Below are 22009 nucleotides of genomic sequence, written 5' to 3'. Positions count from 1 at the left end.
CATGTGGTTGTTGGGAATTGAACTCAGGACCTCAGTGCTCTTAACCACTGAGCCATCTCTCCAGCCCGCCAGTGTATCTTTTTTGTATAAATCTGTTTAGAGGGAAGAATTACCCTTAGGTTATGGAGTCAGTGACAGGTTGGTGTCGATTTGGCTCTGAAAAATGAAGTAAAATGGAATGACAGCTACATCTCCAGCTGCAATCCAATAGGAAAAAAAAGAGAAAGAGACATGAGATACAGAATTCCTTCCAAATTTCTTTTACTTTTGTAGATCTGTCCTAAGTATAGAAACTAGCAAGTCTGATACTTAGAGGTACATGCAGGAGGAAGGGGGCCAGTAATAAACATTTGTGCTAGCTTGTTTTCCTCTTAATTTCAATTAAAAACTACTGAGGGGAGACTGGAGACTGTCTTCAAAGAAACAGTACCTTGAATTTCTTTGAAAATAGAAGCTTTTTTTTAACTTAGTAGATTTATTTTTATTTTATATATAGTGTTTTGCCTGCATTAATGTCTGCATTGTCTACATTCATGTACAGTGACCATGGAGGCCAGGAGAGGGTGTTGGATTCTTTGGAACTAGAGTTACAGACGGTTGTGAATGGCCATGTGGGTGCTGGGGATCTAGCCTCTGGAACAGCAGCCAGAGTTCTTAACTGTAGAGCCATCTCTCCAGCCCCCAGAACAGCTTTTTTTTTTTTTTTTTAATAGAAATTAGGGGAAGCCGCCTGTGACCTTGACTTTAGGAAGAGTTTTGTTGCCTAACTTTGTCAGTGGGAGAGGACCGTGACTGGACAGTTTTTAAACTGCATAGCTGCAGATTTACCACGATATAGAATGAAAATTTATTTTCTCTTAGCCAAATTTTAGTTAGAGTAAGTGAGCAGGGGTTTCTAGTATTGAAATGGTGGGGTAGTGGAAATGTAGGGGCAAGGTGACACTTTCAAACAGTGAAACATAAAATTATGACGTTAAGAACAAGAAAGTAGGGGACTCAGCATTAAAGGAACTGAATTCATCTCAAAGAAAAAGCATAGATGAAAAGAAGAAAAGCCCTGTAGAGGAAAGAGATGATACTGTGAACAAGACTAAGAGTAGATTGAGTTTAGTTTTTCTGTTATGTGCAGAAGGGTAAGGGTAGACCATAGATGAGATTATAAGTAAGGCATAATATACTTTAAAATAAATGTTTGGGTTTTTTTTAAGATTTATTTATTTATTATATATGAATACACTGTAGCTGTCTTCAGACACACCAGAAGAGGGCATCAGATCTCATTACAGATGGTTGTGAGCCACCATGTGGTTGCTGGGATTTGAACTCAGGACCTCTGGAAGTGCAGTCAGTGCTTTGGAGCCATCTCTCCAGCCCCCAAAATAAATGTTTTTTTTAAAGAGTTTGGAAATTATATACCAAGGGCACTTTCTTCAGTTTCTTCTGCTGTGAGAAAGATTATGATCAAGAAGCAACTTGGGGGGGGAACAGACTTACTCTATCTTACACTTTGCAGTCCATCATCATTCAGGGAATTCAGAGAGTTGCACAAGTGATGGAGACGTCTTCTTATTGGATTGTCCTCCATGGCTTACTCTGCCTACTTCCTTATACCACGAGGACCTCTGCTTTGATCAGGAAAATGCCCTAAAAACTTGCCTATAGGGAATCTGATGGAGACACTTTCTCACTTGAGGGCCTCTTCCCAGGTGACTGTAACTTGTGTTGTGTCACTTTGACAAAAATCTAACCAGGACACACAGAAAACTCTGTGTGTGTGGGGTGAGGGGGAGGAGAAGAGGGAGAGGGAAAGAGAGAAAGCAGGTGTTATTAAGGTATGAGAAAGAGAAGACATCCAGGTTGTTCTAGAATATGAGAAAGTAGAGTAATCATAGCCACAGACAATACCAATCAAACAGGTCAAATTCTCTTGTAAAAAGTGTCAGAGGTGTTACCAAATAACATCTGCTGTCATTCATTGTAAGAGGTATTATTCCTATTTTGTAGACTTTTCAACTTTGCTTTCTTCCTTATTCTCTGTCTTAAATTTTCTTCTATGCTGGGGTGTTTTAGTGAAATCAGTTTCAAGTTGATTCCCTGGTATTAGATTCTTTTACAGAAATAGTCCATAAATGTCTGCTTTGTCAAGAGTTGATACCCTCTATTGAAAGGTCATTCTAGTGTCATATTCTATGTTAGAAACTTTAGAACCTGAAATGAAACAGCAGCCTTAAACTTGTCTTTGAGGCAACAGAAAAATGGTTGTCTTTTGAATTGGAAGGAAAAATACTTTCATGTTATTGTAAGATAAAATACATCATGCCAATCTTGGCTGATGCTGGGTAAAGTAGTAGCAAGCATAATCTTAGGCTGGTTAGAGAAGCCAGGAAGATAGACCATTAGGAGGAATAGATAACTAAGTAGAGTGGGCTCTACTTTCTAGAACAATATGGTAATGCTGAGTCTGTTAGAAGGCCTCAGAAAGACTTGTAAGGTGTACACTGATAAACCCTTGTGGTCCACAGAGTTTGGTGTGTTGTTTCCCCCACCTAACCACTTCTTCCCACCACTCTTAACCTTCCTAGGATGTGAAATATCCTCAATTCCAGCAAATCAAACATGACTGGTTTACCAAATATGGCAATTAAATAACTTGAGGCTTAGAAGGTTTTGTTATACTAATGTTAATAGCACATTGCTTGCTTGGATATTGACTGGCTGAATTATCGTGTTTGTTAATTTTTGCTTCCTTTGTGGTTTCACTTGAATTAAAAATGTATACTTCCTGTCTTAGCTATGTTTCATTCTTTGCTTTCGCACAGCTGCTGTCATCTGTCTTTATGATGGAGGAAGCAGTCACTGAGCTTTTTGTTGATTTTTTTTAATGGATAAGTCATAGTAAGATCTGGACTCACTAATACAGCCAATTTCCTATGAAGCACTTGTCAGGTTGGAGGATGGTTCATACTGTAAAAGGACTAGTTTGTTTTATATTGTATTGTTATTGAATCTTCAGCTATATCTCTAACCCTGACTAGACTTCTGAATTTTTATTGTGTGAATTTGTGCCTGAAAGTTTAGATGGGCTAGTTTAACTGATCATCTTGTTCGGAGATGAGCAGATAGGTGTATTGAAGAAAGTGGTTTGTTCATATGTATGCAGTTTGCTTGCTGTGAGAGTATATTTAGTTGCTGTAGTTAGACTTAGCAAAGGGTCTGGGAGATTGTCACTAAGAAGAGCTAATCATCAAAAGGAAAATAAGAGACATGTCACATGGTAAATGAGAGCTTTTAACCAAGACCTCACTAGTTAACATGCAACTGAAGTTGCTCAAGAAAGTTGTTTGATGCCAAATTCTTAGTCAGTAGAAACAAGAGATAACTAACTGTTTAAGAAATTTTTAGAAATCTCAGGTACACTAAGTAACAAGTCTGGTTGTCTATTTTTTTTTTCTTGATTGCTTCATTTTGAAAGGGATTTTTGCAAAGCTTAGCACTTGGTTGGCATAGTGGGCCAGATACGCTTCGTTTGGATGGGCATGGTTTGTCCTGTGCACCTTTGCTATTCGCAGCCTAGCTTCCTTAGCCTATACCCACCAAATGCCAATATCATTCTCCCCCAATGTCCCCATACATTGGGATGTGTTCCTTGGAGTGTAAGATTCTCCATCAGCTAAGCTAAGGATACTGATTTTAAAAAGTATATATTCATACATAATCAACAATCAACTTACAGAAGCAACAGGTTTTTCAGCTCAGTTTGTGGAAGTTTCAAACCATGGTCAGTTCCTGTTGAATTTTGCCCTGTGGTGAGGTAGCAGGGGTATATATATATATGTGTGTGTGTGTGTGTGTGTGTGTGTGTGTGTGTGTGTGTTCCTTCCTTCATTTGTTTGTTCATTCATTCATGTTACAGTGGCTAGCAGAACAAGAGACTCATACCCCAATCTCCTTTGAGGGTACACATATGCTCAGCGACCTAAAGCCTCCTATGAGATCCCCCTGCACCTCCCCCCCCCCCAATAATCTCCCAGAAGAAGTACCAATCCAGGAACCAAACCTTTTAATGCTTGTGCCTTTGGGAGATGTTGCAGTTACAAATAGACATAGCATGTGTCTTTTTTCCTGTGAGCAATAGATTTTAGGTAGTATTAAGCTAGCTACTATGTTCCTACTTGTAGACACATGAACATATTTCAGCTTGGTTTTGTAAATTTGAGTTTTGCTCTACTGGCAGTTATTGAATATTGCATGTAGAGCAGCATCCCAGAGCTTTTCAGTGGCAAGTTTAAAGTTACTGGAGACACATGAGTAGCCGGCCGACTTATTACATGCTGTAATAGAGAAGCAAAGGTAATGTGTGAATGTAGGGATGCTGCTTATTCCAGTAGGTGGAGCTGGGTGAAGAGGACATCTTGGTGGAGATGAGATTTCATGTAGATATTGAAAGATGAATGGGAGGTTTAAAGGGGGAGGGAATTGAGCACTTCATATTGTACAAGCAGGCTGAATATGCTCAGACATCTGTTTTTCAAATACTTTTAAAAAAATTGTATCTGCCCTTATATAATGTATAATATTAAATGTTCTGACCAGGCACAAGTTTCTCAGAGATAGGAGAAGCAGATGTGAAAATTTGAACATTTGGTAGCTGGCATGGGTCTTAAAACGGGAGGAGCAGTTAGGTCTTGTCTGGAAGCCCCATCTTTTCCTTGTGCTTTTTGGCTTTTCTCAAGACAGAGTTTCTCTGTGTAGCCCAGGCTGTCCTGGAACTCACTCTGTAGACCAGGCTGGCCTCGAACTCAGAAATCCGCCTGCCTCTGCCTCCCAAGTGCTGGGATTAACTTCCTTGTGCTCTTGATTACACCTACCATGCTTCTGTGACCGATTTGTAGTGTTACTTTCTTTACTAGTGTTTTCTGGGAAACAATGTCGTTTCCCTTAAAAGCCTGTTTTCATTCTGATTTTCCCTCTGAATTCTGTCCTTCATGCTTTTGTCTTATGGCTAGTTCTCATGTTCATCCAGCTGCTTGTTTATCCTTTTATTGTGCTCCATTTTTTGTTGTTGTTCTTTGGTACGGACATCTTCAAAGGTGCTAAAGACCTCATAACGACCCAGTTTGCCAACTATTTTCCTTCCTTACATCACAGCTTTGTCTGCCGTCCTCTGATTGTGTGGTTTTTTTTCTTATATCTATCTGCACTATCCCACTAGTTCAGTTTGAGCCAGTGTATATTTCAGGACTCCGGAGATTAAAAAAAAGAGACCATGCTTTGAGCTGTAGAGGCTTTCTTGTTTTCATCTTTGTTTGTTTTGATATAGGGTCTCACTGACTCCTAGCTGACCTGAAACTCACTCTGTAGATCAGGCTAGCCTCTTAACATAGATCCACCTGCTTCTGCCTCCTGATTGCTGGGATTAAAGTTAGTGTAAATACTACCCCTTGCCTGGGTGGCTTTACTAAGCATACATGTACTCAGTTACCATATAACTCTTACTAGCTATGATTTATACACATAGCCACTTGGAAAGTTCTTAAGCTCTGCTGCTTTCTGCATCCTATTCTGGTTACTCGGTCTTGCTTTGTTCTGTCCCATTTCACGAACCAGTGGCAAAAACAAAGGTGCGCCCTCTTATTTTCTCCCCTCCATTCCACTCCTCTCCTTTCTTTTCCTGAGACAGGATTTTTCTGTATATCCCAGGCTGTTCTAGAACTCTCTTTGTAGTCCAGGCTGGCCTCGAGCTCGCAGAGACCACTTGCCTCTGCTTCCTGAGTGCTGGGATTAAAGGGGTAAGCCACTACCACCCAGCAGCATTCTTTTTTAGATACTGTGTCTACCCACAGACTTTTACTGCCATTGAATCATCATTCTTTAAAATTTATCAGGCATATTGTCTAAATCATTGTAGTAGTCTTGTGTGGATGATTGGTCTAAGATGTCATTCTTTCCTTTCAGAGACTCATGAACCCCTTAATGAAATGGGATAAGATAAAAATAAATGCAGTTGAATATTTTTTAAAGTGTATAATCTCAGCTGGAAGTGGTATTGCACACCTTTAATCTCAGTCATTAGGTAAGATTTTAATCTCAGCATTTAGGAGACAGAGGCAGGTGGATCTCTGATCTACATAGCAAGTTCCAGACTACACAGTGTCTCAAAACAGCAACAAAAAAAGCAGTGTAGTGTCTGTCACTCAGTTGCCCTGAGCAGTTCACTCACATTTTCTGCGCTACTTTTCTCTGTTCTCTTATCTGTGAATTAGAAGTAATATGTCTGTTGCATGAAGTTGTAGAGAGTTAATGTACCAAGAGTGGTTCTGGTATACAGTAAGTACTATATGTTTAGGTGTTGATAATCTGAAAGTGTGTGTAGCACTGACTAATCATTTTGTGCCTCTTCCTTCTGGACATTGGCCATTTGAGAAGTCTTACTGTCGGTTTGTTCTATTACTTAGGGGGACGGGTTTGTTTTAGCTCACAGTTCTACACTGCAGTCCTTTCATTTGTGGGAAAGTCAAGGCAGCAGGGAGCTTGAAACAGCTACTCACATAATATCCACAGTCAAGACTGAAGAGAAATGAATGCACACATGTTTACTTATGCTCAGCTCATTTTCTCCACTCTTACAGAGTTCAGGACACCTCCCCATACCCAGGGAGTGGCGCTTTCTACAGTGGGCTGGGTCTTCCCACATAAGTTAACTAGTTAAGAGGCCAACTCTTTTCCCAGGTAACAGTAAGTTGTGTCAGGTTGACAGTTAAAGCTAACCATCCCACTGCTATATCAAACTCTTTCCACTGTAGTATGAGTTTGAAGCCAGTTTGGGATACATGAGGCCTTGTCTTATGAACGTAAGCTTTATATCCATCCCTTCTTCCCATATAGTTCTCAAGCTTTCTCATTTTCTCTCATTTTCCTCATTGGAGGTGCTCCTTGGGATTCTGTCCCTCACGGCACCCACCCAGGGTCAGCCTTGCGGTAATTGAGTTCTAATTTCTTTATCTTCCTGAGTGTTTGTACCACCCTGGAAGGGTTACCTTTCTCTTGTTTTCTTTTTTCCTCGATGGTTCTGTCCATGTTTTATTCATACCCCTCTACCATGTTTTACTTCATACCCTCTACAGTACCTTGCCTGTAGTTCTTCCTGGGAAACAAGAAATACTGACCGGGCTTTAAATACTGCTCATTCTTTTGTTGTTTGTAAAATGGAACATGATATGAAAAAATAGTGTAACAAACTCTTGTTCTCACCGGGCGGTGGTGGCGCACGCCTTTAATCCCAGCACTTGGGAGGCAGAGGCCGGCGGATTTCTGAGTTCGAGGCCAGCCTGGTCTACAGAGTGAGTTCCAGGACAGCCAAGGCTACACAGAGAAACCCTGTCTCGAAAAACCAAAAAAAAAAAAAAAACCTCTTGTTCTCCTTCAGACTAAATTCTCTTGTCTTCAGACTCCATACCATCTGCCCTACCACAAATACATATTTTGCATTGGTTCCAAGTTAATATTGAAAAAAATTTGAAAAAGTATGACTTTTCCTTAATTATACTCCTTAATTTGGCATTGTGGGTTTTTTTTGTTTTGTTTTGTTTTGTTTTTTGTTTTTTTGAGACAGGGTTTCACTGTGTAGCCTTGGCTGTCCTAGAACTCACTCTGTAGACCAGGCTGGCCTCGAACTCAGAAATCCACCTGCCTCTGCCTCCCAAGTGCTGGGATTAAAGGCATTTGCCACCACTGCCGGGCTTAATCTGGCATTGTTGACCTTTCATAAAATAACTCACCTACTTCATTCATTGGTGTCAGGAACAAAAACAAAATGATTTGCCCATTGTCTCTGAACATGCCATATTTATTTCAGATTAAAACTATAGGAAGTTCTCTCTTCCATTAGCCTAGTTATTCTTCACTTTTTAAACGATGACTTCCTTGTTTACTCTATTGAGCTCTTTTTTTGGTACTGTGTTTCTTTTTAATTTTTCTATTTTCATTTGTTAGTCACTGTAGCTGCATTGTAATAGAGGATGTGTCCTGTCTGTCTGCCTATCTGCTTATCTATCTAGGTGTTTGAGGGTAGGGTCTCTGTACCTGGTCACATGTATTCTACCGTTGGAACAAGTCTTCACAAGCAAGTTCTCCCTTAGGAGTACAGTGAAAGCTTCCAAACATGAACTTAAGTTTTTGTTTGTTTGTTTTTTCATTTGGGAGGGGTCCTTATTTTTTGGTGGTTTTCATTCTTAAAATTTTTTATTTGTATGGATATTTGGCCTGTATGTATGTCTGTGTACCACATGCATATAATGCTTACAGAAGCCAGAAGAAGACATTGGATCCTCTGAACTGGAGTTACAGATGATTGTGACCACACATGTGAGCTGTGAATCAAGCTCAGGTCCTCTGGAAGAGCAGCCAGTGTTCTTAACCACTGAGTTATCTGTCCATCCCCTGGTGGTGGTGGTGGTGGTGGTGGTGGTGGTGGTGGTGGTGGTCTTGAAACAGGGTTGTGGTATGCTGCTTAAACTGATCTTGAACTTGTGAGCTCAAGGAATGTCTTCTGCTTCAGTGTTCTCAGTACATTACCTGCATGTGCCATTGTGTCCAGCCTGAGCATCCGTAGTTTTAAAGCATGTGCAGGAGTAACCAACCAAGTTAAATATTGAAGAGAAAGGAATACAAGTAGTTCTTTGGGATATATTCGTTAAGCTTTATTATTTATTTGGAATACTTGTAAATTATTTGGGAGATAAAGTTTAGCAAGTGAAATTCTGAAAAGAAATTTGAATTGTAGGATTTATTTTATAGCATTCTCAACTCCTACAGTAAGAAGATAGAGAACAGCAGGAGGTTTGTAGTTTGCTTCCAACTGTACCCTGCTCCCCAGCCCTTGCTGGAGATAGAACCCAGAGGTTCATACATTCTAGGCAAGTGCTCTGCCAGTGAATACTCCTTAGCTCGTTACAGTTCTGGTGGCATTTCCTTTTGTTGTTGTCCATCTCAAGTGATTGTCCTGGTTCTGAAAGTCTGTTGTATTTATATAACTGTCATACTAATGCATCAGTTTCTTCAAACCCAGTGTTCACAGACCACAGAAGTTGAGTTCTTTTTCTCTCTTCTCAAGAAATAGTGTTTCAGGGGTATTGTCAGTTATAATGTGATATATTAGATTCCAATAATGTTTCTTAAGTAATTCCATTTTTATTAGGCTGTCACCTAGCTATATTTTCTTAGATATACTGTACAGCAGTGAAGTGTTTTTTTTTTTTAATTGTGAAATTGACTGAAAAGGTTGGGCCTCTTTCATTTGGAAATTTTCTTATAAGTGATGAAAAATAGAAAGCATAGTGTTAAGAATTAACATAAATACATTTCAATATTAAAGAATTTCTTGGGCATCTCCAAAACTTTGCATGTATGTATGTATGTATGTATAGAGCTTGTGGAATGTATCTTAAATTATATTTACTTTTACTTTTAATATCTAATCCTATAAGATTACATTTCTTAAATATAACAAAAATGTCATTTGTTTGTCTGGACATTTGTTCTTTAATGAAACAAGATTAGAACATTTTGAGAAGCACAACTCAAATGATAAGGCGTATTGGTTATAAAATTGCCTTAAAGGATGAGAAAAGAAACCAACACAGATTTATTTTCTAATTTAAAAATTACTTGGTTGACTAAATTTATGCACGAGGGTCTTTTTTATAGGCTTCTTAGGACAACGGTGTAGTGTACCAGACTGACTTTAGAAGGTCTTTGAATTAAAACTGCCTTAATTTTTTTTAATTGTCCTAAGTTCAGGTCCCTGACCTTACATACTAGCAAGGTAACCTTAAGCCTCTCTAGTTTTCATTTTACTGCTAGTGATCATGATAGAAGAATTACATGAGAAGCTGTAACTTTCTTGTGTAAAGTTCAATTTAGTTTTACATAGGAAATGAGCCTCTTTTCTGTATTAACTTGATTTTCTAAAATTTTAATATATTACTATTTCATTTTTAAATGGGCTAATATAGCCCTTGAGGTAATTGAGGGGTCTGTCATGTGAAATGAACTTCTTCATTGTATGAGGCTACCATTATATCTTATTAATATTGTTTATACTTTCAAAATGCCTTTATGTAAAGTTTCTAAAAGGAATGTTAACTAAAGAAAATACAATAAACGTTGTGTCTTTGATGTGCCACAGATACTCATAGGTATGAGAGGCCTTTCTGTATCTCTCCCTAGCTAGGGGGATAGATGTGGGAATCTTTATTCACATGCCAGCAGTTTATTACAAATCAGTGCTATTAGTTCTAGCTAACTAAAGCAAGTATTGTAGCATTTAAGTCTTCATTTCTGTACTCTTTGTACTTGTGAGTTTGATATCTATGAACCAGCCATAGATTGAAAAAACGCTGTAAAAATCATGTTCAAACTAAACATACAGACTGGCTTCTCATCACTGTTTTCTAAATAATATAAGAACTGTTTATAGAACGTATAGTACCAGGCATTACAAGCATTGTAAAAGTGGCTTAAAGTATATGTAGAAATTTATTTCTTCCTGTTTTGGAGTTTGAAGCCCTTTCTGGGTGTTAGCATGGAGTCTGAGAGCATGGTCACAAAGAACCCTAGCTGGTTCTCTTTAGCCCCTTTATAAGGCACTAGTCTCATTCTTGAGGGCTAAACCTTCATGTGGTATTCATTTCCAAGAGTCAGCATCTCTTAATATTTTTGCACTGGAGATTAAGTTTCAGCATGCATTTGGAAGGGGATACATACACAGCATTCAAATGAGAGCTAGTTTAAGTTACTCCATTTCTAAATTTTCTTCTAGAAATTTTATAGCCTAAGTCTGCAATCTATTTTGATTTAATTTTGTATATGTTGTGATGTATTACTTGAGTTTGTTTTCTGGTTAAAGTTTTTCATCCGGTTGTTAATAGTATCATTTCTTGAGAAAATATTTTTTTCTCCTTTGAATTCCTTGGTACTGCTGTCATAAATTAGCTATAGACAGAAACATTCGTATACATACATACGTATATAAGAGTCTTAGTGCTCTATCACCGAGAAAAGACACATTACCATGGCAACTCTTATAAAAAGAAAGCATTTAATTGGAACTTGCTTATAGTTTCAGAGGTTTAGTCCAATATCATCAAGGTGAGGAACATGGCAGCTTACAGGAAGACATGATGCTGGAGATAGATATAGCTGAGAGTTATACATTCAGATCCTCAGGCCCCAGCGTGAGAGCCACTGAGAGGCCTGAGTTGGGCTTCTGAAACCTGGCCCATCTCGAGTGACAATTTCAACAAAGCCACACCTATCCCAAAAAGACCACATCTCCAAATTCTTGTAAGTAGTGCCACTCCCTGACAACTAAACATTTCAACTATGTGAATGAGGGGAATGGGTGAGAAGCTTTTTTTTTTTTTTTGGTTTGTTTTTCGAGACAGGGTTTCTCTGTATAGCCTGGGCTGTCCTGGAACTCACTCTGTAGACCAGGCTAGCCTCGAACTCAGAAATCTGCCTGCCTCTGCCTCCCAAGTGTTGGGATTAAAGGCATGCACCACCACTGCCCGGCACTTTTTAAATTTCTAAAGACTTATTTTGTGGTGCAGCTTAATTGTCTATTTTGTGACTTCATGTGCACTTGGGAAAAAGTGTGTTTTGTTTGTCAGAGTATTCTATAGATATTAATTTGATCAGGTTGTTCTATAGTATTGGTCTATTGTATAGTATTGGCTTTCTGCCTTGTTTATCGTATTATTTACTGAAAGGTAAAATTTGAAGTATCTAAGTAATTGTAGATTTTTCTGTTTTCTCCTCTTTATTTTTTTTCTATGTGTGTGTAAAGTTATAACAGTATACTTTCATTCCATTTACTCCTCCTCCCCCTTTTTCTTTGTGTTCGTGCATGTGCGTGCATGTGCGTGTCTGGAAAGGACCTCATGTGGCCCATGTTGGCCTTGACTTTTTAAGCCTCCAAAGTCCTAAGATTAAACTTAAACACTGCCAAGTAAATTTAAAACAAGTAAAGTGCTATTTTATGTTTACTCACAAGTCTATTTGTGGAAATTTTCACCTCTTGGCTTAGTTTCAAGTTTCCATTTGGTATGTTTTTTCATCCTGAAAAGCTTTTGTTTTAATACTCTGTGAATATTGATCTGTTGACCTAAAAGTTCCTTTGTTCTTTTACTTCTGAAAATGTTTATTTTCTCTTCAATTTTGAAAGATACTTTTGCTGGATTATAAATTAAAATTATACGGGTTGAAGTTTTCTTTTTTCTGTACTTTGAAATGATGCCTCTAGCTTGCCTTTTTTTCTGATAGTAATCCAGCCAGGATTCGCTTTCTTATTCCCCCCTATAGGACATTTTTTTCTTTGTTTTAAAAGATTTCTCCTATTAAAATGACTCCATAGGTTTTTTTTCTTCTATACTTAAAGTTTATTGAGTATCTTAATCTGTGGGTATATGGTTTTCATCAGTTTGTAGAAATATTTGATCTTTTCAGGCATATTGAAAATCTGAATTTTGATATTTAAACAACAAAGATCCAAGTTTATGTTCTGTTTGATTTTTATGAGGATGCTACCAAAGAAAGTGGAATGGTGACACATAATAGCCCTTAAAATTGTGTATTTTGGACCTTTTTCTATGAACAACAGCATCCAGCTGTAGGCCAGAGAAAGCCATAAAATTTTTTGTGATGTCTTAGTTTCTTCCAGGGACATTCTATAGTTGCCATCCAGGTACCTGTGTGTGTGTGTGTGTGTGTGTGTGTGTATGTGTGTATATATACACACATACACACACACACACATATATATGTATATATGTAGAACTATACTATTCATGGAAGAAATTACAGAATGCCTATGGTCTTTTTTTTTTTTGGTTTTTCGAGACAGGGTTTCTCTGTGTAGCCCTGGCTGTCCTGGAACTCACTCTGTAGACCAGGCTAGCCTTGAACCAGAAATCCGCCTGCCTCTGCCTCCCAAGTGCTGGGATTAAAGCCGTGCGCCACCACTGCCCGGCTCCTATGTTCTTTTATAACCGAATCATTTCTAAAATTGGGGTGGAGGAGTAAGGTAGAGAAGAGGGTGTAGAGAAACTTCCTGCCTAAGAGCTTGATCTGGAAACTAAAAACCAAGACAATTTCCTGGAAACCTCTTCAGGTTTAAGAAAAGGAGAGTTTTAGGTGGACGATATGCTGGTAAATTGGCAACTTAAATCCTAAGCGGTAGTATAATATTTGTAATTATGGTTTGACTACCTGAGCCATTGAAAAGTGAAAGGTTCTGCATTATGAAAATAGGCTCTAGAATTCTGGGTTTGAATCCCAGTGCTAAGTCTTTGTAGCCTTCTGCAAGTTTCCTATGAAGGTTTTTTTTGTTTGTTTGTTTTTTGTTTTTTTGTTTTTCGAGACAGGGTTTCTCTGTATAGCTCTGGCTGTCCTGGAACTCACTCTGTAGACCAGGCTGGCCTCGAACTCAGAAATCCGCCTGCCTCTGCCTCCCAAGTGCTGGGATTAAAGGCGTGCACTACCACTGCCCAACAAAGTGTTTTTACATTTGGAGAAATCTCAAGTTGTTACAGAAAAAAAACTGAATGATTTATGTATTTTACGTTATGTATTGTAGGCTCCAATGGATTATTAGTTGTCATGCTCTATAAATTCACTGTTAATTTCATCTATCTAGTTCAGGAACTTTTTTCCTTATATGTTTGTTTGTTTGGCTCTGGAACTGGGAATTGAACCCAAGTTCTTTATGGTAGGCAAATATTCTGACATTAAAGTATTAATCTCTATGTCCCCCATCCAATTTTTTAAGAATTTTATTTTAAAACAAACTGATCTTGAACTTGTATCATAGTGCAGGCTGCTCTCAAGCATTTGATCCTTCTGCATCAGCCCCTTCCCAGGTCATACAGAATATTCAGTCAAGTTCCTGTGGCTATCAGGAAATGGTTTTTACCCATCTTTTCCCTCTCTATTAGATCTTTTTCATGTTGTTTCTTATCCTATCTTACCTTATAAAGAAATGCTGTATATGCATTTTAAAAATCCTTTTGTAATCTAGAAGTGACTGAAACAGGAGGATTGCCATGAGTTCAGGCCAGCCTGGGCTTCAGAGCAAGACCCTGTCTATACTCAGTCACAGTTGAATACTGTCTATAGTCTTACGCCCCACTTCTCCACAGAAAATTTGTTTTAATAAGAGTCTCACTCAGTAACTTCACATTGTTAAATCTAATGCTCTCTTTTTACCTGTCAGCATTTATTTACAGATAGATACTGCCTTCTTGATGCTCGTTTTGTTTGTTGGTTTTTTTTTTCCCACTTGGCTTCTAGGATAACCAAGTTCAACAATTTAGTATGTTTTCTATCCTATACCTCTGCACTTGACAGTGCTGTCCTATGCTTTAAATCATGTTTATATACTGGTGATTCTTGGAGATGAGCACCAGAACTCAAAATGTTTCCTCTAAACCGTATATTCCTAAAAGAGCCATTGCATATTTAGTAATCTCAGATCTTACCATTATCAAAAATAATAGCAGATGTTTCTAATTTATCTTCCAAGTATTGTTGACCCCCAATGAACTCTGTCCTTCTAACACCTATTCCTGTTGTCTTCTCCATTAGTAAATGCTAAATCCTCCCAGTTTTCTTTTTTTCTGTTGAAAACCATGGAACCACCTTGGACCGTCTCCCATACGCCAACATTCAGTTATTTGACAAGTATTATTTACTAGAGACTGATCACATCTACCATCTTATCACTGCTGCCTATTGATAAGTCACTCAGGGCAGCCCAGTAGAACTAAGGCAGGTCATAATCATGTCTTCAAAATCTCCAGAGATTTTGCCCCAAAGCCCCTCCTCTCAGACTAGCTCAAGTTGGTGCTGACCTTCATGGTCTAATTCATTCATGGTCTCGGATGGCTGTAATAGTTGAGGAAATCAGATCTCTTTTGAAGTATTCTCTCATCCTCTGCTTCAGTCTGTGGTGATAGTGTTAGAAAAGGGCAAGTACAAATGCACATCAAGTGTCTGTCAAAGAAAGTGACAGGTCAAAGCCCTGTATCTGCAGAGTTGAGAAGGGTGCAGATGTCAGGAATTATGTTATTCATTGGGGCCAAAATAATGGATCATAGGGTCTGTATGATCTGATTGGGTTTAGTTTATTAAATTATTTGAATATGGAGTCCATTTCTTAATTAGATATGAAAGTCAATAAAAAGGAATTGTCTAGATAAAACTAAAAATGTAGAATATGTAATGGTTTCTGGTAAAAACTTCAGAGACCATCTTTAAGTAGAGAATATTCTTTGTATACCATAGTATATAGATTCTTTTTGTAGTTAGCTCACTGTCTTAAATATTGTTGCTGATAAATTAACTTGCTCATCTCCCATATTGTCTTTGTGCTGCAAGTTTGGCAGTTGGACTTTGTACCTCTCTAATCTAAATGGATTTGGTGCTTTACATTATGTAAAGGACTGTGATTACTTTGTCCAGTGTCAAAGGATAGAGTCAGACTCCTGTTTTCCTTTTTAGACTTAAAAACCTTCTCAGAACACTTTTAGGTTCTCACTGAAGTTATTTCTGTTGTCATAGTTCTCTTTACCTGTTTGTCCTAAAGTTAAAATCATATCTTTAGCTGTGTCAGACTGGCTTTGTTCCCTAAGCAATATGCATCAAGGTTTCTTTCTCCTTTTTCATGTATTAATAATAAACAGTTGTCTGGCTGTAACAGATTTTCCATACATTGTAGGACATCTTGGATGCATCCAGGGTTTGATAAGAATGAATAACGTTGTTGTAAGCATCCGTGTGTAGGTTTGTATAGACACAAATTCATTTCATTTTGTTTGTGTAAGTGCTGAAAGCAGTTTCCAGATTGTGTGGTGAGCATAAAGTATTAGAAACTTTCCTCATACTTTCTGTTCTCCATTGGCTGTTAACTAATTTGTGCTCCCTACCACTAACAGTCAGGGAGAGCGCCTGCAAAGCCACAGACTCATCAACACTCTGGTTTTGTCAGTGTTCTGACTTAACCATTTAATTGTATAGAGGGGTCTTACTGGTCTTTAAATTTGCATTAACAATAGTTTCAGATCTACTTCCGTTTTCACTGTTACAGTGATTTCGTTCTGTTAATCCTACATTTGTTATCCACATATACAAATATCTGATTTCTTCACAGTTGTCTTTTAAGGTAATCTTTTCTGAACATTTATCTATCATGATACTAACTTAGTTGCTTTCTTTTAAATTTTTTTCCCTGATGTAAGACATTTATTCATTTTAATGTAGACTGCATTGCCTGCATACTTCAGTAAGATTTAGGAGTTATTACAAAGAAGTGTTTTTAAAAAGCTTATTTAAAACTATTGCTTTGGTATATCTCATCTAATTTAAAAATTGAGATGAGAAGAAATAACTTTCTGGTTGTTGATGGCATAATCTAAATTTCTTGTTTAGTTATGTGAACTACCAAACTGTCTTATTGTATGCCTCAGATGTGTTAATTTCTGTAGAGTTAATTTACTGGTCAATATATACTACGTACATTTGAATGAAAAGAGAATCTGGATTTTAGAAGGATAACTAAGTGCTTGTGTTTATCTCTAATTGTATAATTTGGTGATTCCTGAACTTAGAAAGTTTTGTTATTCTTGGTTCTTGGTTTTGTTTTGTTTTGTTTTCCTGAAATACCTGAAAGCTAGTACCAAGTTTTGAGTAACCAAAAGTTTAGGATCCTGATTTTAAATTGAGACATCACACTGATTGATATTTATTTGGGTGAATGTCTTGTAATCACCATGCTGGTGCTAGATATATATACAAGGCTGAATAGATTCAACTTTCTTTAGTGGAAACATTGTAAACCAGTGATTTATTTGTTTAGTGCTGCAGTGAAACGCATGTGCACACGTACTGGGATAGCTGGCCAAACCATACCTTTCTTACAGAAGTTACAAGCTTTTAAAATCCAAGAAAGAGTTGCCCAAATGAGAAAAATGGGAGTGCATTTCAGGTTAAGTAGGGGAAAAAAAACACAAAAACACAAACACGAAACCACAAAGATGCAGATACTGAGAGGCAGAAAGCAAGAAACTCCAGCACCAGAGGCTGACTCGGTTAGTCAACAGTTTTAACTTGACGTACTATGTCAAGGAAGTTGGAATTGCTTTATCTCATTTTTTCCTATGAATATATGCTTTGAAAGGATAGCAACAAAGTCCCCTCCTGCATGCTTGACATGTCTGTTAAGACATACTTTAGTGCTAAACATGGAGAACTGTGCATTCTAGTCTAAAATTGATTAGTATGAGTTCCTAGCTTCACATTCCAAAATTGTAGAAAAAAAGGTATTTGCTTGTTTTTTTTTTTTTTTTTTTCTAATTGGGAGCTGTGATTAACTATTACATGATGACAGCAAATGCAATAATAGGTGACTTTTATTTTCAGTGCTGATGACTATTATTCTCCTTCATCCTCAGAGCATCTCAGTAAACCGGGTAATATAGCAGTGATTGACTTTGTTACGTGGCTAACAAACAGCAGAACTTAAGTTGAGCCCAGGCAGTCTGAATAAGAAGACATTTATGTGTCTCTTCTTACACTCCCATTCTGTGAGATCGCATATATAGAGCACTTAAGTATAATGTCTAGCACATAAGAACTATAAGTGTAAACAGTGATCAATAGCTAATAATTAACTCATTTTACTTAAATCAGGAAACTGTTGTTTTACATATGGCCTCTGTTCCAGCACATCACCTGTAATAATGGCATATGATGATTCTGGAACCATGCTTTTAACCACTACCTTCTGTTACCTGCTTCTTTGATAATCTGTTTATACATTTGATATTCTCTACAAGGACTGTTACCCATCCATCTGGTCACTCATTGTATATTCTGTCCTTAATCCAGTGCCCGGCACATAAAAATGACCACATACTGTTCAGTGACTGAGTGAAACCTAAAACCTGACCTGCTGGCCTTAAAATTTAAACACTATTTATGCCACCTGTATCTGTGCTTTGATTGCTTTTATATGTTTTTTTGTTGGTTGAGAGCCCATCTGTTTGATGTTATACCTGTGCAGTCTCACCCTGCAGATTGCTGCTGGGTAGGAAACTGGTGTCTAGTCTTGAAGAGATCACTCAGCTTATAAGCACATGAGGGCAACATAAAGGATCTAAAACCAAAATCTTTTAGAAGTATACACAAAACAACATTTAAAGGTGTTTAAAGAAACTAATATAAAAAGAAAAAACTTTGCTATTTTTTCCTTTGCTTTTTGTATTAAGTCATTTCAAATATATTTTTAAAAGTTTTTTCCCTAGGGACATTATCTGTTTTTTGTGTTAACTCATATTTTCCTCCTCTCCTCTATCTAGAGTGTCTTAAACCATTCTACCTTGTGAAAAATTGGATGTTCTTACAGATAGTCATTGTGGGAGAAAACGTTTCATTTAAGTCCCAGATGAGGACCGAAAACTTGAAATCAGAGGAGCATCTGAAATCAAGTAATATTAGGTAGGATAAAAATTACAAGGGATTTCTGCACTGTTATTAATTTCCAGGATGTATGTTAAGTTTCTCATATTATGTGGACATTGAGGAAAGAGTGCTCAACTTCTTGGAAGGGGGCGGGGGTATGCTAAGGACTCTGTTTTTACTTATGTGGCTTTATTAGAAATGATCTAGGTTTACTTTGACATTAGCATGTATGTCTTATGGTTCAAAACAACTTTAAAAAAATGCACTAAAATACATTTCAGGAATTTGTATATTTAAATGTAAAGTTTCTGAGTATTTATAAGCCTTGGGATATGGATTTTATCTTTTTCACATACAATGTTTCATTTATTTATGTATATTGGTGTCTTCCCTGCATGTCTGTGTATGTACCCCAAGCAGAGTCTAGAACAGGGTGTTGGATCCCCTGGGGCTGTCTGTGCTGAGAAAGGAACCTAGGTCCACTGGAAGAGAAGCCAGTGCGCTTAACTGCTGAGCCCAGCTTTTCCAGCTTCCCGAGATTCATCTTATAAATTATCCTTTAGAGTTAAAGAAAATTTCTGTTATGTATCTAATGATTTATTTAAGTGCAGGTAACATCTGTTCTGGTTCTCTAAGTCAGTATAGATGGAATTAAATGTCTCAAAGACCCCTGTAGAGTTTCCTGATAATTTATTACAGAATATATTGTATACAAATAATACATATAATGCAGATAATGTATCACAATGCATCTATGTGATCCATGGTAACTCTTGCTCTCGCATCTTAATAATGACAGCATGTTTGATTTATATTAGGAATGTGGTTTCAGAACTGATGGCTAGCCCTGTAAGTTGACACTATGATTGATTGGTGACACTTGGAGCTACTCCCCCCACCTCCAACCCCTGAAAACCTGCTTTCTTTTTATAATGCTTATGCACTCTGGTTCTAGAATTTCATTGCTCTCCTACTTTCCAATCCTGTGATAGTGGGATATTTCATCACTCTGTTCCTGTTTCCTCATCAACAAAATGTGTACATTACTCCTGATGAAATGGAATGACTGAAATTTAAAGTTGCTTGTTTTCAGTGCTAGGGGTCAGAAATGGAGTACTAGCATTCTACTATTGCTAAGTCCCTACCCATGTTTTGTTGTTGCTTTTAGATAAGAGTCTTGTTATGTATGTACCCAGAGCTACTCTTGAACTTCTGTGTCACCCAGGGATGACCCCATACTTTTTGAGTCTTGCTCCCTCTTTCTTGGGACTGCTGGTGTGTCACAGGCATGTACCTCTATGCAGGTAACATGTAAAGACTCTTATAGATGAGAGCACCACAAGACGACCGAACAGTAATACATTATCAAATCATGTTATTATGCTATTAAGTTTTAAGTGGTGTGTTTGCACTCTATTATCAGCATGGCATTTCAATCTTTTGTCATTTGCTTCATGCATTATTGGGTCTCAAGGTTTTAAATGTTACCGTGAAGTAATCAGATATAAGTCATGACAGGCTTAGAGAGAAATAACAGAACCTAACATACTGATCCAGTTGTTTTGTAATTTCTCTGTGTCCGTCACCATGTTATTTTCTGCTCATGCTAAAAATATAGTGGCTTTATTTTCTGATCTTGAGAACATAGTTTTATGGCAATCTGAATGGATTGTTTATTCTTTAGAATTATGTGGTGGTAAAGAGCTGAAGCTTTTGACTGCCACTTTGAACTTTGTCTTTAATCCATTGTGCTCTCTGGAGCAGTAGAGGAAGGGACACCTGAGTTACAGTTAGAATCCAGATCAGCAAGTAGTTTGGTATTCACAGAGGCCACTTACAGCCTTTGTCTTAGTTATTCCTCATGACAACAATCACCCCTAAATGCCTGCCTGTATATATACACTACAGCTTTCTGAACTACCTCCTGTCCAAGCTAACTCCCTGAAGTGATTTTAGAGTCTCTGCTCTGTATTTGTGCCTCCTCCTCCCCCTTGCTAGTTTCTTTAGAGAGTTCTTAGAAAGGAGTTTTTCTCCTTAGCAGTATCGTCCTTATCTCATTTCCAGTCTTGACCTTTCATCCATGCTTCATGCATTAGGTATCATTATCCCATGGTATGTATGTGCCCTGTATGTGCCCTGTATGTACTCAGTGCCCATATATGCAAGGCAACATTAACAGTGCTCTTTTACTGTTACTTTCAAATCAGCATTGATTTCCTATTACAGAGCTGGATTTAAACTCTTGAACACATCGTGCAAGTCTTCTCATGATCTGCCGCCTTTCTTGGCTCTCCAACTTCATCTGTAGCTTTTGACTTTACATTTTATCTTTGTTTTACATAGTTTTTGCTCTCGTCCTTGAAATTCTCAGATCAGAATAGCCCTTAACAAACTATACACATACTCAAAAGAATATAGGTCGTGGAGTCAGTGTATGGTATAGAGCACTGGTTCTCAACCTTTCAAATGCTGTGACCCTTTAATACAGCTCCCCATGTTCTGCTGACCCCCAACCATGCAATTATTCCATTGCTACTTTATAACTGTAATTTTGCTACAGTTCGGAGTCGTAATGTAAATATCTGATATGCAGGATGTCTGATATGTGATCCCTGTAAATGGGTTGTTTGATGCCCATAGGGGTCGTGACTTACAGGTTGAGAACACTTATATAAAGCATTGGAGTGTACAGAGATTTTAAACACTGAGAGAAAGCAAATTCATGTTTGTCAACCTGAACTGAGAAAAACCCCTAGTAACAGCATCCTTCCTTAGGGTCTCTTCTAAATGACATTCAGCAGGATAACAATAGCATTTATTCTTTTGCAGGCTATTAGGAAAAAATTATTATTAGAAAACTTGCTGTCTAGAGACATTTATGTGTTTTCTATGTGTTCATAAGTACATACCCACCTCACAGTCTTTGGCCTAGTACTTTTCATGATTAATTACAATTTGGTTTTTATGTTAAGACTGTAATAAGTGAATATTGTAATTATCCTAAATTGTTCCTTAGCACTATATGTTGAACAAAGCAACAAATTAAAAGCCAGTCTTGGCTATTGCATGATAGGGAAGCCAACTACTCTAACCACTTCTCCCAAAATAAAAAAAAGTGGTTTAGCATTTGTATGTTTTCTTTTGATAACTGTGAGTTTAGAATGACTTTTGATTTTGTTAAAACAGGGAAAGTGGGTCAGAAGTTCAAGTAGAAAAAAAATCTTATGTGTTCCAGTACTATGGGCTGTTACTATTATATGTTTGAGTCTTATTTTCTTATACTCAGAGCTTAGCTGTAGTTGATTAGGAACTATACTCTGAAGCCAGACTGCTGAGTTCAAGAACTACTTCTAACCCTGTAATCATGGGCTTGTTACTTAATCTTTATAGACTTATGTTTTCTTCAGGTACAAAATGGAGACAGTAATAGCACATAGTTTATCTTAAATTATTCATATAAGGCCTTTAGAACAGTGTCTAGCAATGGTGTTACAGT

At 37.6% G+C, this 22009-nt stretch overlaps 1 protein-coding gene across 6 annotated transcripts in view; it reads left to right on the top strand.

Moving 5' to 3' along the window:
- The window catches only part of Smg7 (SMG7 nonsense mediated mRNA decay factor), a 63923-nt gene that overhangs the window by 3447 nt on the left and 38467 nt on the right, over nt 1–22009 (top strand). The window contains exon 1 of one of the 6 annotated variants that reach the window (XM_028775735.1): nt 18425–18549. The exons of 2 other annotated variants lie outside the window; for them this stretch is intronic. In XM_028775735.1, the coding sequence (XP_028631568.1) occupies nt 18446–18549 (104 nt within the window). In that variant the 5' untranslated portion in view covers nt 18425–18445. Of the gene's footprint in view, nt 1–18424; nt 18550–22009 lie in introns of those variants that run through there. 3 more of the 6 variants (XM_028775737.1, XM_028775740.1, XM_028775742.1) reach the window with 3 other exon arrangements.

This window comes from Grammomys surdaster, unplaced genomic scaffold (genome assembly GCF_004785775.1).
Source record: "Grammomys surdaster isolate TR1022 unplaced genomic scaffold, NIH_TR_1.0 259, whole genome shotgun sequence".
NCBI lineage: Eukaryota > Metazoa > Chordata > Mammalia > Rodentia > Muridae > Grammomys > Grammomys surdaster.
The sequence above is the reverse complement of the archived record's forward strand: the minus strand, read 5'-3'. Positions and strand labels throughout refer to the sequence as shown.